General features: G+C 43.3%; 3 protein-coding genes across 3 annotated transcripts; 1 reads left to right on the forward strand and 2 right to left on the reverse strand.

The window, feature by feature from the left end:
• Positions 1 to 5,321: 5,321 nt before the first annotated feature.
• Ykt6 (YKT6 v-SNARE homolog) lies at positions 5,322 to 7,177 on the reverse strand. Its single transcript, XM_020952796.2, has 2 exons — positions 6,650 to 7,177; positions 5,322 to 6,562 (listed from the first exon to the last, which is right to left on the reverse strand). Exons 1-2 carry the CDS (start codon positions 6,772 to 6,774, stop codon positions 6,088 to 6,090), a joined length of 600 nt encoding a protein of 199 aa, XP_020808455.1. The 5' UTR covers positions 6,775 to 7,177; the 3' UTR covers positions 5,322 to 6,087.
• Positions 7,178 to 7,259: 82 nt separating this feature from the next.
• On the forward strand, positions 7,260 to 9,438 carry hdm (meiosis specific with OB domains hold'em). Its single transcript, XM_020952798.2, has 3 exons — positions 7,260 to 8,287; positions 8,343 to 8,499; positions 8,559 to 9,438. Exons 1-3 carry the CDS (start codon positions 7,372 to 7,374, stop codon positions 8,944 to 8,946), a joined length of 1,461 nt encoding a protein of 486 aa, XP_020808457.2. The 5' UTR covers positions 7,260 to 7,371; the 3' UTR covers positions 8,947 to 9,438.
• On the reverse strand, positions 8,980 to 15,788 carry snz (sorting nexin snazarus). Its single transcript, XM_020952797.2, has 12 exons — positions 14,768 to 15,788; positions 14,573 to 14,712; positions 14,322 to 14,418; positions 14,097 to 14,231; positions 13,859 to 14,035; positions 13,150 to 13,322; positions 12,681 to 13,087; positions 11,726 to 12,487; positions 11,473 to 11,661; positions 11,280 to 11,417; positions 10,528 to 11,217; positions 8,980 to 10,466 (listed from the first exon to the last, which is right to left on the reverse strand). The coding sequence occupies exons 1-12, from the start codon at positions 14,872 to 14,874 to the stop codon at positions 10,098 to 10,100; spliced, it is 3,384 nt and encodes a 1,127-aa protein (XP_020808456.2). The 5' UTR covers positions 14,875 to 15,788; the 3' UTR covers positions 8,980 to 10,097.
• Between the last annotated feature and the right edge of the window lie 622 nt (positions 15,789 to 16,410).

A 16,410-nucleotide genomic window follows, 5' to 3' on the forward strand; every position in this document is an offset into this window, starting at 1 on the left:
TTTTTTTTTGGCATTTTGCGCAACACGAGATACAAAAAAGAAGCATATATTTTTTTTTTTCGAGGAAGGGCAGCGCTGCTTTGGTAGGAAGTATGTAAAGAAACTAACTGACAAACAATCGATGATAGCCGGACAAATTGAGAACCCACAAACACAACAATTACATCACAAAGCACACCAAGCACCACATACACACACACTTACACATTTTTAAGATTTATCATTTAATTTCCCATTTTGATGCAGATTCGAGCTTGATTTAATGGAGATTGAAGCGAAAAACCCCCTATTTTGTTGAGTAGAAATGTAGGCCCCTCTGAAAACTAGGCTAGAGCGGGAATACCATCGATTTTTATTGATCGATCCCTTCCAACTCCATCCCTAGACCCTTGAAACTTAACTTAATTCTCCACACAACACAACATTCGCATGAATTATACAAAAGAAAGGAGGTTTTTTCAAAAGTTCTATGCAAATACTTGAAAACTAGAAATATATATATATATTAAATACTTTTCAAATATTCCAAGTTCAACGAGAATTGACCAAAGAACAAAAGATTACAGAATCAGTTGATAACGAATTATAAATGCGAATAAAATTAAATTCAATAAAGAAAAGAAAAGACGCCACATTCATCCATAAGAAGAATCGAAAGGAGAAGAGTCGAAGGAAAAGAACACACAATAGGGAAGAAGAACGAATGACAAAATGCCAAGCAATGCCACACGAAAATAATGATAATAATAATACAGCAAACATAATGCATACTTCTGACTATTCCAAATGAGAAACAAAACAAAAATGAAGCTCTTTTTTTCCCAATTCCCGCATAGATTATGTTGTAATTTCTTGTATTCATTTTGTTTATTAGTATTACCCTTTTGGCCGTTCAGAGAGCTCAATGCACGGGCGTGCAGTAGTAGTGGGCGTAGTAGTAACATTAACCAATTGGCAGCTCCACAATGATAGCAGTTATATAGTCTTAAAATCGTACAATCCATTGTTAAGTGCAGAGCCGTGTTCGATCGTGTCTGTCTGTCCGAGCCATGCCAACCAGAAACACAAGGTTTTTGTGCTAGCACACAGTTTGCGTTGTCCTTAAGCAGTACAAAGAAAAATCGAAGCCGATTAATCGAAATCGGCATCGGGATCGAATTCTTCGTTTGAAGAATAAGGGGTAACGTAATTCTACACAGGGGAGAACACGAAGAAGTAAACACACAAAGCAAATAGATGAAAATTATGTAGATTATATTTATATATATATTTGTTAGCCGAAAAAAAAAATACACTGGGGGCGTGAAGGGAACATTTCTACAAATTCATGCATTCTGTTTTTTAAATTTATTAGTTTTCTACTTATGAAACGTTTCTTAGCATATATCAAGATTAAAACAATGGAAGCTAGGAAAAGGCTTAGGGGATATTTATATATGTATGTATATCGTCAACACAAGGATCTCTTTGAAGCGAATTAAACCAATTATTGGGGGTCGAAGGGGAGACTATTTCGATATTTTGATATTTATATATGTCCACTGGGCGGCAACAGCAGGAGGAGGAGAAGGGGGAGGATTATGAGGAGTAATCAGGATGATAGACAATTTTAGATTTTCCCTTATGTCCCAAATTTATTCTCGGGTTATACATAAATCACCAGAGATTCGAAATCCCTTCAAAAATGTGTCCAAAATGAATATTTTGAGGTACCAAAATAAGTGTATATTTGTTTTTTACTATGTATCTTTTTGTAGCATTGTTTACGATACTTTTTGAGGGGATTTGAAACCCCTGGTGATTTTCATATTAGTTTTTTGCTTACTTGTTGGAATGAGAGCAATCCTTAGATTATTTTTATGGGGTCCTGGGTTTTGTAATTTCCTCCTTTGAGTCTCCTCATAGAGGGTAATCAACCAACTGCAACCGAATAATATTTGTATTTTTATTTTTTGTATGTAATCTAGAATTGAATTGTCGTCTGTCCGACGTGAGAGAAGGGTGTAAAGTTCTGATAATTTTTATTTTTCTTACTTTTTAATTATGATTTCGATGCAACCGAATTGTGATGATGTGATAGACTTATATAAACAAAACGAAAATACAAAAGTACTAATTAGTAACCAATTTAAATGAAGTAACGCAGCGGCCTCCGAAAAAAAGGCCTGGCCAAAAACTGAAACTGAAACTGATACTGAAACTAAGAAAAACTGAAACCGACGCAGAGAGTAACTGCATCTGGATCTGAATCAGTGTCTGGATCAGAAGAGAAATATGAATATATGTTATGTATTTGTATTATTGTCGTTGTCGTTGTCGCTTATATAGACAATGTCTGATGGCTACAATATATGTATTATGGATGACTTGAGGCATACATTCTTTTTTTGAAGAAATAAAACTATAGTGCGCGATATTTGTATTGTATTTATCTATAAGTTGTGTACACAAGCACACACTGCGAAACAAACAAACCAAACAACAAACAAACAAAAAAAAAAGCAAAAAGAATTAAAAAAAAGAAAAACACGGGAAACACACGAAACCAAAACGAAACAAAGAAAATAACGAGAAAAAAAGAGCAAAAGATGTTGAAACTACTAATTCACTGATCACCTAACGTGAATATCCAACCCCGTACTCGCTTTCACATAATCTAGAGACATATTCTTAATATTGCAGTTGCATAAACGTATCAGTTAACATATCCATCAAAGCGAAAGAGCTATCAGATGGAAGCTGGCCGCGCAGACTCACCTCATCAGACACACCCTCCAATAGACACAACCAAATTTGGTAGATGATCATCATAAGGAGGGCGGTAACGGCACAGCAACCGGAACCGGAACTTGCTCGACTCCCAGTTGAAAAAACGTCAGAATGCAGCTCTCTCGCTCTCTCTATCCCATTCTATCTTTGTCTCTCAGTCCCGTTATATATGTATATCGATATACATATGTAGCTTTCTCTGTCTCGCAGTCTCCAAGTCTCAGTGGCTCTTCTTAAACAATAGATTTAAATCGATAGAAATTCGCATAGACATATATATTTTTGAAAGTATAGAAATGCAACTTTTGAAAAATGCAACCAAAAAAAGGAAAAACGAAAGACTAAAGCCAAAAACAAGTGAATTTAATTGTTTTGAACAAGAAACAATAAAATAACACGTGAGGCTCCCACAAAAAAAAAAAAAATAAAAAATAAACTAAATATGGAACACGCAAATAAGTGCCGTTAATTCGATAGTTTGTATAGCTGTTTATTAGTTTTGTTTCCTTTTGTGTTCGAGATCCAAAAAGGACATCCACAAACACACACATACAACAAACTCGTTTTTGGTTTAGTTTTAGTTTTTCTTCGTTCCTTGTTTATTTTTTGATTGTTTTTTGTTTTAAGCCTTTTGTTTGTAAACTAAAAATATATATACATTGTACAGATATGTATGTATGTATGTATGTCGTAGGCGATAAAGTGAATTGCATTTACCGTTGCAGTGCGTTTCGCACAAGTGCCAAAAATGCAAAGAAAAACAAACACATGGACACAACCCCCCACTTTCACACCAACACCCACGCTCTCTCACCTACACACACACACACGCTACACCCACACACGCGACAACCACACATTTCTTGTATGATGATACAAACAAACATATTTACATACAAAACCTACAAACAAGCATACTTTTAAGCGCCAAAGTTAGGAGCGGCTTTTGAGGTCCGATATTGATATCAACCCACAAAAAAAAACGAGGAGGTTGAATATAAACAAAAAATGAAGATAACAAAACGTTAGAACAAATTATTAAGACGCAGCAGCCACAGATCGTAAGTTATAAGCTAAATTTGTATTCGGCCGCAAATCAAGGAGCAGAAGGAACTTAAACTTAAAAGTAAAAAAGAAAAGTTTAAACCAAAACCCATTGTGATAACAGCTGCGTAACGAAACACGTTAGAAACCTTATGACGATAGAAAGACGAAGAATGTTTTATTGTCACTTACTTACATACTTACTTGTATTTCGATAGCAATTCGATAAGTGCAAATCTTGAGGGGCGGGCACCAGACCCCATCCCCCATTCCTCATTCCCCATTCCCCATTCCCCACTCCCCCCACTGAGTCCTAAATAATAAAAATTCAATCAAAAAAAGCAAAGCAAGCCAACAATTTATCCAAACTAGTTTTTAAACGAACATAGCCTCACTTGAAGCACACACAAAAACACGTATTTTATTGATTTAAATAGAATTATAAAGGAGAAGAATGAGGAAAACATGAGAACTTTTCTTGATTTTCATTTGTTGTGTTGATCAATGCAAATTTTAGCAAAAAAGAAACGTTATATGAGAATTCAAGAGGAAAATGCAAATTCTTAGCCATTTCGAACGAGCGTGCATTTAGAACCTAACATCAAATATATTAAAAGCGAACCATTTGAATAATTTCTAATATTACCATAGATCACTAACACAAATGCAACTGAGGAGTCAGAATCAGGCGATGGTGATGATGAAGAAAATGAAGATGGTGATGATGATGAAGAAAAAGCAGACAGTAATGTTTAATTCGAAATGTAGACGGGAAGAGAAGCTAAGCAAACGAGTTTCAATAAATGTTTGCGGCTTAAGCTTAAGTTAGCACACACACACACACACATACACACACAATATTATATTAATTATTACAAAACTATATATATATATATACATTAATATATATAATATATGCAATTTAATGCATATTTGCACCTCCCCTTTCTCCGTCAAACGAAGAAATACAAAAAAACACAAAAAAATAATCAAGAATCGTAGACGGCGGACTGGGGAAAAAACTAATGGAGAAACCCTAAATTGTAATCAATTTACCTATCTTATTTACTACATATGTATACCCATAAAGAACCCCCGTCCCCCCTTTGGAAAACGAACTCCAAAATCCCTCACCCAAAAAAAAAAAAATGTTAAACACTTAACGTATGAAACGCATAAATATAATAAATATGTAAACGGGCATGTTTACGAAACAAAAAACGAAATGGATATCTTCTATGTAATAAATAAACGCCAACAAAATCACTTTTAAATCATTTAAATCTGTATCTGTATTCTTTGAATTGTGTTTTAGGGAGTTCCCTTTGTCTCACAATAAAATATAACGTATTTAAATATACATATATGGTCAAGGATCGTAAGTATTTCAAAAAACATATGAATATATACAGAAAGCAACAATTTCGTATCAACCATAATTTCTTCTAATTGATGTCGAAGAGGATCTACAAAAGTCCCGAAGGCAATAAATAAACAACCCTTTTAGATCACATTTCCCATAATAATACTCTTTATTGAAACGCCCGCACAAGCACACACACACGGACTCCGACTTCCACTTGGCCAGCAGATCGGATAAAAGGTGCAGGCGCTTGCTGGACTCATGATGCGCAGGCTCTCCAAGACAAATATATGTATATTTATATGGTATGTATTAGATCCGTCCAAGGGCTGGGATAACGAAGCACACAACATCAATAGGTAGCTTAGGTTCGATACGAATGGCGCGGACCTTCGAACAGATAAGAGAACTTGGTAAATACGCCTGAGAGTGTGGCGAGAAAACACAGAACACAGCTTTAGCACATACATATGGAGGTGTATAAATGTTTTAGATCATTATTTGTATTGGTATAATTAACATCCAAATATCCAAAGCGTAGACATACAGACAGGACCCGCGACAGACACAGACGATTAAACATCGGGGGGGTTAGCGGGCAGGAGGGGCTTACAAACATCTAGCTAAATGGCCGTTGGCCGTCCAGCTTTATCTATCCGTACAGTAGTAGTAGTAGTAGTATATGTTTAATATATAAAATTAACTAATTCATTTATAAAAAGCAAGCAAACTCCAGGCCACGCTGTTCCCTTGCCGTTTGTTGTGTTGTTTCTTTGTTGGTGTTATCCTTTGTGTGGTCTTTTTTGATTTGCATTTGCAACTGGTGTTCCTGTTCCTATTCCTGTTCCTGTTTACCAGCATGAGTATGGGTTTGTGTGTGAGGAGAAGATACAAGGGCAATACGATGGGGCCTAGGTGAAGCTGCAACACGAGTTCGTCTTTTTCGCAGTCTTGTAGAAGGCCTTGCTCTGCAGCGACAGCTTCTCCGACTTGCTGACCATGTCGTCCAGCTTCTCACCGCGCTCCAGCACCGCCTCGATAGTGTTCTTCAGTATGATTTTTGTCTCGTCCAGGTCGTTTTGCATTTTTGTAAGGGGATCTGCCTCGACGGGATTCTGGTAGCGCGCCAGAAAGGCAGGCAGCACGTCGAACGAGATGGTGGCTTCTGAGCCATTGGGCCACTGATCTGCCGACACCTTGGCCGTGAAGTCATCGAGGATCTTTGTGATGAGTGTATGTGCCACACGGTGTGGATATTCGTGGTCTGCAATGAGCACACCAGCCAAATTGTCCGCCCGCACATAGACATGGCACATGTAGGCATCCTGCTTCACCGACTGCCGCAGGGCCGGCTGTGTGCGCTCCACAATCGTTTTGGAGGCGAAGCTGCGGCGAATGGAAAGGGGAGAGCAACAAGAGTGGAGTGAAGCGATTGATTGAGCCTGCGCCGTCGCATCCCACATGCATACTCACGTCATGAACTCGTTAACAGTGCCACGTTGGAAAAAGGAGAAGGACTGCAGGTCGGACGTTGTCTTCAGCAGGCGTGCCTCGCTGGCGCCCTTGTGGAAGATGCTCAACGCAAATAGCTTGACCATGGTTCACGGCTGCGTAGATCTGCGGGCTGGCGTTGACTTTCGAAACTGCTGGCTGGTTGGTTACTCCACTCGTCGGCAACTGGCGGGTGGCGCTGCGGTGTCCCGTGCTGCTCCGGTGGGTGGGTTTCAGTTGGGGCAAACTCTAGCGGTCGCTGGCATTCGTGGGAAAGCGACAAGTGCGTTTGTTTGACGCTGTAAATCTCGGTTCCGTACGAATATGAATGTGTCAGCTAATTGGGGATGGTACGGAAACAAGCACTAGGAGTGAGACGGCGCAGCGATATTAATCGAACATTGTCTGTGCGTGATATAAACATTCCGAATGGAATCAATTCAGCTAAAAGCCTTTTAATGAAGAACAAAAATAAATAGGGTAAATATAAATATATTCAGTTTTAAAAGCAATAAATCAAATAAGTTTTTGTTTTATATATTAGAGTCTCGATAGTATCGGTCACCTCGGTAGCATCGATACCTCAAAACAATAAACATCGCCATCAAATTATCGGCGGCATTGGTTATAACGGCTTTTCGGCCATTGCAATTTGCAATTTGACAAAGCTGGTTTATCTTAAAAAAGAAACAGAAAAGAAGCAAATGTCGAAGCGCGGAAAGTTCCTGCTCCTGGCGGACATGCAGCCCACGATGACGCACTTCTCCACTGTGGCACTAATTATTTCAAAGTCGTCGCCAAACATCTTTTACGACAAAATCAGTGGCACCGAGCGCGGAGTGCTCACCTTGACTATCCGCGATTCGCCGCTTCATCTCACCAATTGCAAATGCTGGGGCCAGCGGGCCTGCGTGGAGGAGTACTCCGCCATGCTGCACATTGGCCATGTCGTGGACATCGTGGGCGCCAAGGTTATGTCCAGTGCGATAATTTCTTCAAAGGAGCAGAAGCGTTACCAGCCGCAGGGCACTCTTACCTGCGTCCTGGTGGTCAACGAGGGATCCGGCTACTTAGTGCGTCATGACAGCGACGACTCCGCCCCTGTGATAGCCCTGCAGCAACTCCTCCATCTTCCCATCAAGCCTCTGGGCGCAGCCCTCAAGCTGGCGGATGTGCGTTCCGGCTTGATCGGCGGAGGTGGGGCCAGCTCCTTTGTGGATCTGCTGGTCGTGGTAGCCGCCATTCGTCCACTGCGTGAGATAAAGCGCAAATCTCCGGTGGCATCCGGCAAGACACAGGATCCACTGCACTGCTTGGAGGTTGTAGTGATCGATGCCAGCTATCCGGAGGGCATGCTGCTCACCATCTGGCAAGCAGACTGGATACGCCGTGCCCAACGCTGGCAGCCTCGCCACACCGTTCTCCATCTGGTAGACGTGCGGGTTTCTCACTCCGATTACCATCGCTGTCCGGTGCTGTCCCATTCATACGGCACGCTCATCTGCGAAGATCCCCAAGTAGCCGGTGTGGATTGTAGTCGGCTGCTGGCCTTTGCTGCATCGCAGCCCGTCAGGTCTTTTGATGGCTACGCCCACACGGAGCTGGACAACTTGCCATCAGGTTAGTTATAGGGAGTCCTTGTGGATTTTTACTCATTCGTTATCTTCTTTCTTAGCTGCCAGCATTCAGAGCCAGATGACAGTGCGGCAGATCTATAGTCGTGCTGAGGGCGAATTGCAGGATACTTCACAGGATCAGTTCACCGCCGTGCTGTACGGAATGGTCACTAAGCTTGACCTGGATGGCTTCGTTCCCAATATAAGCCGAAGGTGGCAAGTATTTAGGACACGATGATGATTAATAATCTCGATAATAATATCCATTCTTTCAGCACTGTCTGCCAACGCCCCATACCCAGAGGCCTCGAGGATTGCGCCACCGAAGCCTGCCAGATGGAGTTCCTGCTGGGCAATGATGGCCCCCGGACTAACCGATACTTCAACATAAATATTCATTTCTCCGATCAAACGGGCAGCCTGCTAGAGGCTCGTTTAGCGGGCAATCCCGCCGAACGGATCCTGGGCCTCGAAGCAGAGCACTTTGACCGGCTGACGGAGCGTGAAAAGAGCGACCTGAAGTGGCGGTTCCTCTTGAAGTACTTTGAAGCGAGACTGCTGGTGAAGAAGCCCGTTGGAATGCGTAGGAACCTGGTAATTGTGGTCGTTGACATGCAGGTAATACCCCTTGCGAAACTAGTCGAGAATATGTCCGTGTTCTAGGGCCCAAGGAACCCAATGAAAAGTTTGGTTGAATCTACATAAATAGCGATTTATATTTCGCACATTTTTCACACACGCACATAAAAGTGTACATAAAATAGATTGAAAGCGCCTCTAGAAAGTCTGCCTGGGGAGATGTGGGTATATTTGCTTAGTGGGATACATTTGTTTGGCTCACAGGGATCTAATCTAGTGAGTGGGCCGAGGGGAGTCGCCTCCGCCCAGTGCTCGGTGTAGTGTGGTGCGTCTCGCGGTCCATAAAACAGTTCTCTGGCCTGACAAGCATCGCAATAATTGCATTTTAAAGGCAACTCTTACATTTAATTCAACCAACCAACGCTTAATATTATTATTAACCTTTTTCTTAGCTAAATACCGATTATTTTGATGACCAACTTAAATAGTAAAGGAGAAAAAATAAATGTAAACGCATAAGAAAAGGCAGTTTAAATAAAATTCGATCAGTTTTTATTTGGAAAAAACAAAAGGCAACTCTAGCTTAACTTAAAATTCCTCTAAGTAAAAAATAAATAAATTGAATCGAACAAAAGCTTTGACCTCTCTAATCTAGACCTGACTTTAAAGCCTGTGTCCTAAGTGTGAACCCCTTGGGGCTCTTGCCTCTAAATCAAAATCTCACACCGTTGTGACCTTAGGATCCTTTGGGGATGCAGCACGGGGAATCTGCTACTATAAACTATATGCTTGCTAATCAAGACCCGCGACGGAGCCTATCCGAGTATAAACAACGATTTTGGTACAATGCTTAATACTGACCTACACGTATACAGACATATGTACAGACATATACACATATACTTACATACATACAGACATAACAAACTTGGACATGGGACAAACGGGGAAGGAATCATCATTAACAATGGACAGAAATCATTGGGATGTGCGGTGCGGCAGGGGGATACACTTCAGCACCGTCTGCATTTGTACAGGGAATGATAACTGGTAACTACTACTGAGTAACTATTCTTTGTAATCCATCTCCGACAGCGACAGAGAGAGCATTTAACGAATCAACGTAAAAACTTAAAACAAAAAAATATATATTAAAACGAAGAGCTACCAGAAGCTGATCAGAGCTTCATGGAGACACTAGGAGCTACTTCGAAGCTACCAGGAGCTATTTGAAGCTACTTGGAGCTGCTCGCTTGGTGCAGGTGGTGGTGGGATCCAAGGTGGTAGTGCGATTGCTGATGCGCTACTCCTCCGCCGCCGCCCAAGGAGTTGCTGCTCGTTGACGAACCAATCGAGGCCGATGAGGTCGATCCCTGATGATTTTGCCCAGTTGATGTACTATGTCCGCCTCCACCTCCGCCGCCTGTGCCACTGTGGCTTAAGGAAGGCAACGAAGCAGCCGCTGTGGCCGCTGCCAGGTTCGCTGCAGCCGAAGCAGCCGCCGCTCCAGCCGTTGCCGTATTCAGCTTGGAGCCATTCGTATTCGTCACACGCAGCTGGCGGATCTCGGGAAAGAATTCAATCATGAGTATCTCCAGCAGTTCCTAGAACAACAATTAATGAAAGTTAAACCAAAAGAGGACACAAAGTGCGCAAAAAACTCACGTAGAAAAGCTGCTTGTTGTAGGCGGGATTCTGCAGGGCCTCAAACACCTTGAGGACACCTCGTTTGGCCGCTTGGGCGCCGACCAGATTGCACAGCACCTCAGGTATATGGTCGGTGAGCAAGGCCTTGGCCGCCGTGCTGGTCATTTCACGCATATCCTCCGAACGCGCTGGATAGGCGGACGCAAGGACTCCGCCCGGCCAAAAGGACTTGAGGATGGCCGAGAAGTAGTTGTGCAGCATGGACTCCTCGAACAGATAGGCCACCGACTCACGGATTTGCCGATTGATCGTCCGGCCGTATGTTATCTGAACAAATGAGATGAGGCTCTTGCGCAACCATTTGAACACACCGCCCATGTCGAAGATTTCGCCCATCAGTGCGTACATGGGCTCCGCTATCGAGTCCTTGCTGTCCAGATCCGTTGGCAGGAGCTTTGCCTCGCCCCCAGACTCACCGTCCAGATACGTGGAAATGTCGTCGTCGTCGCGCTGCAGCCCCCAGAAGGGATCGGTGGCTCGGCTGGTGGCCGCATCGTGCGCCTTCCCCGCATCGCTGCGGAAAAGCGTAGACAGTGAGAACTTGGACTTCTTCGGCGAAGGCAACGACTGCTTCAAGTGATCCGAGCTGGGGCTGAGGAACGTATAGATGGCTTCGCTGCCATTCAGATGGTCGTCCTCCAGAATGAACTGAAAGTGGAAGTGAAATAGTGAGTATTTCTAAATCAAATTAACTTTAAGTGTCCACTTACATTGAGAAACTTCTGGATCTGGGCCTTGGCCTTCTCTTGGCCATGTCGGTCGGTCTTCAAAAAGAAGAACTTGAAATTCGTGGGCAGGTCAAGAGCTTTCAGGTTAGAGCTAACATGCCGCAGCTTCCTTTGCAGCTCCTGCAAAGAGGACCTTGATTAGTTTTAAGAATAAGAGGGGGTGTGGAATACCAACATGAACTTGGTTAAGGGAACGCATCACCACCCAGCCGCTGGAGATGCCTGAGGGCCGCCTGCGTTGATGGACGCTGGTGTGGACACCACCAGTGTCGCCGTTTTTCGCTGAAGGTTGAGAGGGAGCATTAATGTCCTCATCCACATGCACCAGTATCATGAACTGCAGCGATTCTTTCTCATCGGATACCTAACAATTGACGAGTTAATTTAGCGTTAAAAGGAAAGAGACTGCATCTCGCTCCAGCACTCACCTCCACACTCTGAATGGTGGCCTTCCACTTGCCCAGGTGCTCCGTCCAGGCGTCTGTCCTCCGCAGATGTGCCTCCGTCTGACGCTTCTCACTCTTCAGCCACTCCATCTCCTTCTCAAGAATGGAGAGCACCTTGGACTCTGGCTTCACCGAATACTTGAGGGCGTCCAGCGCCTGGTTCTTTTTGTCGATGCGTTCCTGTATCTGCTCTAGCTTCCGTCGTGCGTACGAGGTGTGCGCAGCCACATCGATGGCACCGCCACCACCACTACCACCTCCACCGCCGAGACCACCGCCATTGCAGCCATCTGTACCACCACCCGCACCCTGGTCATCGGCCAGCGCCTCTGGCGTATCGTGGCACATTAGAAGCGTGGGATCGGCAATCTCGTTAGAGTCTAGGGCCTCCTTAAGCTGGCGATACTGGTCGCTCAGCACGAACGGAGGATAATACTTCTCCTCCAGGGTGCGCAGCACATTCCGTTGAATGTCGTAGAAAATATCCGGGTCGGCGTCACCCAGCAGGAACGTCTCGATCAGCTTGCGCTCATGCTTATCAATCTGTATCTCCGACTTGGGCACCCGAATGTATGTGTAGAATATCTCCGTGCCCAGCTGATGGCTAGCCGACTTGTGCGCGTGCTTGATCTCCTCAACGGCCAAATAGAATCCAATCAAAGCGCTTGCTTTGAGTGGCTCCAGGAACAAGGTGAAGTAGCGCCGGCCCACTGCTGTGTTTAGAATCTCTACCAGCGTAAGATCCTGAGTGGTGATATAAATTTATATATTAATATAAAGAAAAATCTCTCAAGACCTTGGGTATTATAGAAAGTGACAAAGAGCTAAGCGGTTATATACACACACTACATAGTTCAGTAGAAATTATATATAATTTGCTTATTTTCACGATTTCGTGCAGCTAATAGGATATATATATAATATCCACATCACTTACAATATCGCTGGAGTAGTTGCCATTCCAACCGAACTTGGCCAGATTCTTCTCGCACTCGGACTTGGCCATCGTTAGCTGGCGAACGTAGCGCTTCAGCCGCACGGCAGCTGTGTGCTCCGACTTGGTCAGCGAGTGATCCTCATGATCCGGATCGAGGCCCTTGGCCCGCTGCAGATTCTGCATGGTTGTGGCATGCATCAGATCGTTCACGATGCTCTTGCGTATAAGCGACAGCTCCTCCAGACTGCCCGAGTTGTTGATGATCTTGAGGAAGTCCTCGAAGCTGGCGGCGTACTCGTAGCTCCGTTTACTCATAGCTGCCGCGGCCAGACGAGTCTCGATGTTCTGCACCACCTTCTGGTTGATGTAATCGGGGGATGTGAGCATCTTGATCATGGGAAAGAAGACTGCAATTCGGGAAATATAGATACAAAATCTCTTTTGGGAAGCTGGGAAGCTGTTTACTCACTCTTGTAGGACAGAATCTCGCTGAGCAGGACCTTCAGAGGGGGCAGGGAATAGCCGCGTGGCAGCAGCAGGATCACCATAATCTCACATAGCTTGCGCAGGAACTCCATCTCCATGTCTTCGTCGGCCAGGTACGAGTTGGTGCTAAAAACAGGAGCCGAATTGGTCTCCGACCTATGGAAAAATACAAGAGTTTTTCCATGAGTATATGTATGTACACACTTCGAAACCTTATTTTATATATTATATCTACAACACAAAATATGAGTCATTTATAGAGCAGATCTGATAACAAGAACACCTGGATTTTATACTATTGGCGTTGAATAGTGCTTGGAAAATATGTATAATGATGATAGGCGTGCCTCAACCACCAATTTCAGCTTTTTTATTGCAAATTTCATGACTTACGAGTGACGCATATAAATTACATTTAATTTAATTTTGCGCACTACATTTTATCATGACTTGGCATTAAAAAAGTCATTAAGAAAACAGATAAAATATTAATATGGATTCCATAAGTAGAACACAAAGGAACAAAATATCTTATTATATCGCTGTATTATCTTATCTTTGTGTGCCTTTGTATTAAGCAGGATTCAGAAGTGTATTTATCGTAATCTCTAATCGTATTTGACCCTAAAAAGTGATTTGAAAAGGCTTTCTGCAAGCATTAACTGGAAACAGGTGAGAATTCAAATACTCACGCCCTGGCCTCTGCTATGCGAATCTTTTCCAGATGCACCGTCACCCGATTCACCATATCGACTGCTATAATCTTGGCTGCATCCATTTTGGTAGCTCGCTCATGTATCTTCTGAATTGCATTCCACAGATCCTCGCGCACCACATCGTTAATAAGCTTGGGCTTGGTGACCACATATCTAGAATATATCAAACAATAAATATACATCCATAAGGAGAAACAGAAACTGAGAGACTCACCCCAGCCAGGGCAACATAAAGTCACGCAGCACATACTCAATGATCTGCTGCAGCTGCAGGTCCACCGTCTTGCCAAAGATTAGCGGCAGATTCGATGGATTTTTGATGGGCTTGGGCAGATCAAAAATGTTGCTTCTGAACGAAACAAGACAAGAATCAGAGAAGATTGATAAGTTATTAAGGCTGCGCTTAAGGAGCAAAGTCCAGCGAGGGGCCGTCACTCACTTGGTGGCATTGTAGAGCAGTCGCGAGGGCACGCGACTTGGTCGCGTCGGCTCATTGGTGGTGAATATATAATGGATATAGACGGTGCCGGCCACAGCTGTCGGGGGGCGAGAGAAATAGATAAGAACAATTAGATATTTGGACTTTTTGGACTTAATTATGCCAGCGATTGGCCCGTGATTGGACGCATGGACTGGACTGGGGGCTGGTGGGTGAGTCATTCCATACTTCTGGCCATCGGCATATCTTACCCGCAAAGACCAGCACCAGGGAATAGACGACGAAGGCGAAGAACAGAAAGAAGGTCGGATAATACCAGATGACGGCCAGTAGTGTCATGGTGATGCCGGAAACGATAATCCTCCAATTTAATTGCAGTGCACGTAGGACCCTGGAAATGAAACGCATATTATTAAGGAAGCAGGACTGGACCCAAGGACACTTACCTGGTGACCACAATCGTTAGGCGCTGCGTGACCGTGGCTGGTGGCTCTGGCTCAATGGGAAACAAGGGCAGACGTTGCCCTGACCGCTGCTCGGTGACCATGGCCATGGTGGTCTATCGGTGGTGTGTGTGGTCCGCTGTCCACTGTCCGTGCTCCGTGCTTTGTTGTCCGGCAGTTCTCCGGTAATCACTGCCCTTTTTCACTTGTGAATCTTTGATGAGTTTCAAACATTTTCAACGACAGACCGATGCCATCGACTATTGCTGCCGGGGATTCGATTTCTGGCGTGTTAGCGGGCGGGCTCAACTTTGGGCCGTCGTCGGCGGCGTCGTCATTAAAAATAGTTCTCAATTGCGTCAATTCCGCTTTTGGTTTCGGTTTCTTCCTGCCTTCCGCTTCCTCCTTCTCCGCTTTGGATTCCCAATGACACAAACGCACACAGCACAGACACAGGCGCACACACTCAGGGAATACGAATAATATGTTGAAAACAAACACAAAATATGGTGTATTGGCGAGGCAACTGCAACTGTGACTGGGAAGCGTCCGCCTCCTACATGTACTAAATCAATACTGGGCGACGACTGCCTCCCGCAACAAGTTGATTATGCCTGGCCAGCTTTATCCGGAGCGTTGCTGGAGCGTGGAGCGTGCAGCGGAGAGCGGGAGTGGCGTCGCCGTTCCAAGAAATCAAAACAAGCAACTTTGATTACTCCTCCTTCTCGCCTTTTTGCGCTCTTGTTTTTGTTCTTGTTGCTGTTGCTGCTGCTCCCTTTGCTCTGCTCTGTCGCTGCTGCTGCGCAGTTGTGGCGTATAGCGGCCCGTGTGGTGATAACGCCTCACAAATCCGTTTTCACGCCCCGGCTAGCTGCGCGCCCTTTAAAATCAACTATCTTTTCAGTTATGTTTATGATTTTCTTTTCGCGTATGGAAAACTGTCTCTCTTGCGGGGGTGGTGGTGCAGCGGGGGTGGTCGTCTCTATTGCAGCGATAGTTTTTGGTTGCTAAAACTATCGATTCCAACGTTGGTCGATACTTTGGCATTGTAATCGAATTGTCATTTCAAATGGTAATTTAAATTGGAAAACCAATTGGAAATGGATTGAGCTTTGGCAAAATTTATAAATTAAATAATTATCTAAAGGTAGTTTAAGAATATAATTTATAATACCCAAATTAAGTTACTTTAATTTATATAGAGCAAGGACAACATGAAAACCTAATTTGCGCTTTATAGCTTTGTTTTAACCAAAGTTTAAAATTCTCATAACTAAGCTAAAAATCCATTAATTTTAATTCGGAAAACAGTTCTATGTTAGTTTTTATTATGGTAATAATTCTGCATACTACATTTTAGAATTTTAGAAAATTAAATTTTTTGTCAATTTTTGAAAACTTTAACGATGTAACCCCTTTGCTTTTTTTCAAAAAATTGAAAAAAAAAAAATTTTTTCTTCCGGAAATACCTAGAAAGATTCGCCTGTTGATGCTGATCAAGAATATATATGATTTATGGGGTCGGAAATGACTCCTTCACTGATTAAAATTATAATACCCTCTGAAAGATTCTTAAAATTGATATTTTTATATGACAATGCAATTAATTTCAATTCGAAAAGATGTCCATGTTAATTTTTACTAAA

The sequence above is a fragment of the Drosophila serrata genome, unplaced genomic scaffold, assembly GCF_035046125.1.
Source record: "Drosophila serrata isolate PLE 108 unplaced genomic scaffold, ASM3504612v1 contig_293, whole genome shotgun sequence".
In the NCBI taxonomy this organism is placed as follows: domain Eukaryota; kingdom Metazoa; phylum Arthropoda; class Insecta; order Diptera; family Drosophilidae; genus Drosophila; species Drosophila serrata.

Bases quoted from the DNA above. Each gene is read 5' to 3' on its own strand.
- snz (XM_020952797.2), bottom strand. From the start codon at position 14,874: ATGGCCATGGTCACCGAGCAGCGGTCAGGGCAACGTCTGCCCTTGTTT. The intron at 14,713-14,767 runs GTAAGTGTCCTT...TTTCATTTCCAG, and splicing joins CTAACGATTGTGGTCACCAG to GGTCCTACGTGCACTGCAAT. The intron at 11,662-11,725 runs GTGAGTGCTGGA...GTCAATTGTTAG, and splicing joins CCACCATTCAGAGTGTGGAG to GTATCCGATGAGAAAGAATC.
- hdm (XM_020952798.2), top strand. From the start codon at position 7,372: ATGTCGAAGCGCGGAAAGTTCCTGCTCCTGGCGGACATGCAGCCCACG. The intron at 8,288-8,342 runs GTTAGTTATAGG...CTTCTTTCTTAG, and splicing joins GCTGGACAACTTGCCATCAG to CTGCCAGCATTCAGAGCCAG. The intron at 8,500-8,558 runs GCAAGTATTTAG...CCATTCTTTCAG, and splicing joins CCCAATATAAGCCGAAGGTG to CACTGTCTGCCAACGCCCCA.
- Ykt6 (XM_020952796.2), bottom strand. From the start codon at position 6,774: ATGGTCAAGCTATTTGCGTTGAGCATCTTCCACAAGGGCGCCAGCGAG. The intron at 6,563-6,649 runs GTGAGTATGCAT...CATTCGCCGCAG, and splicing joins ACTGTTAACGAGTTCATGAC to CTTCGCCTCCAAAACGATTG.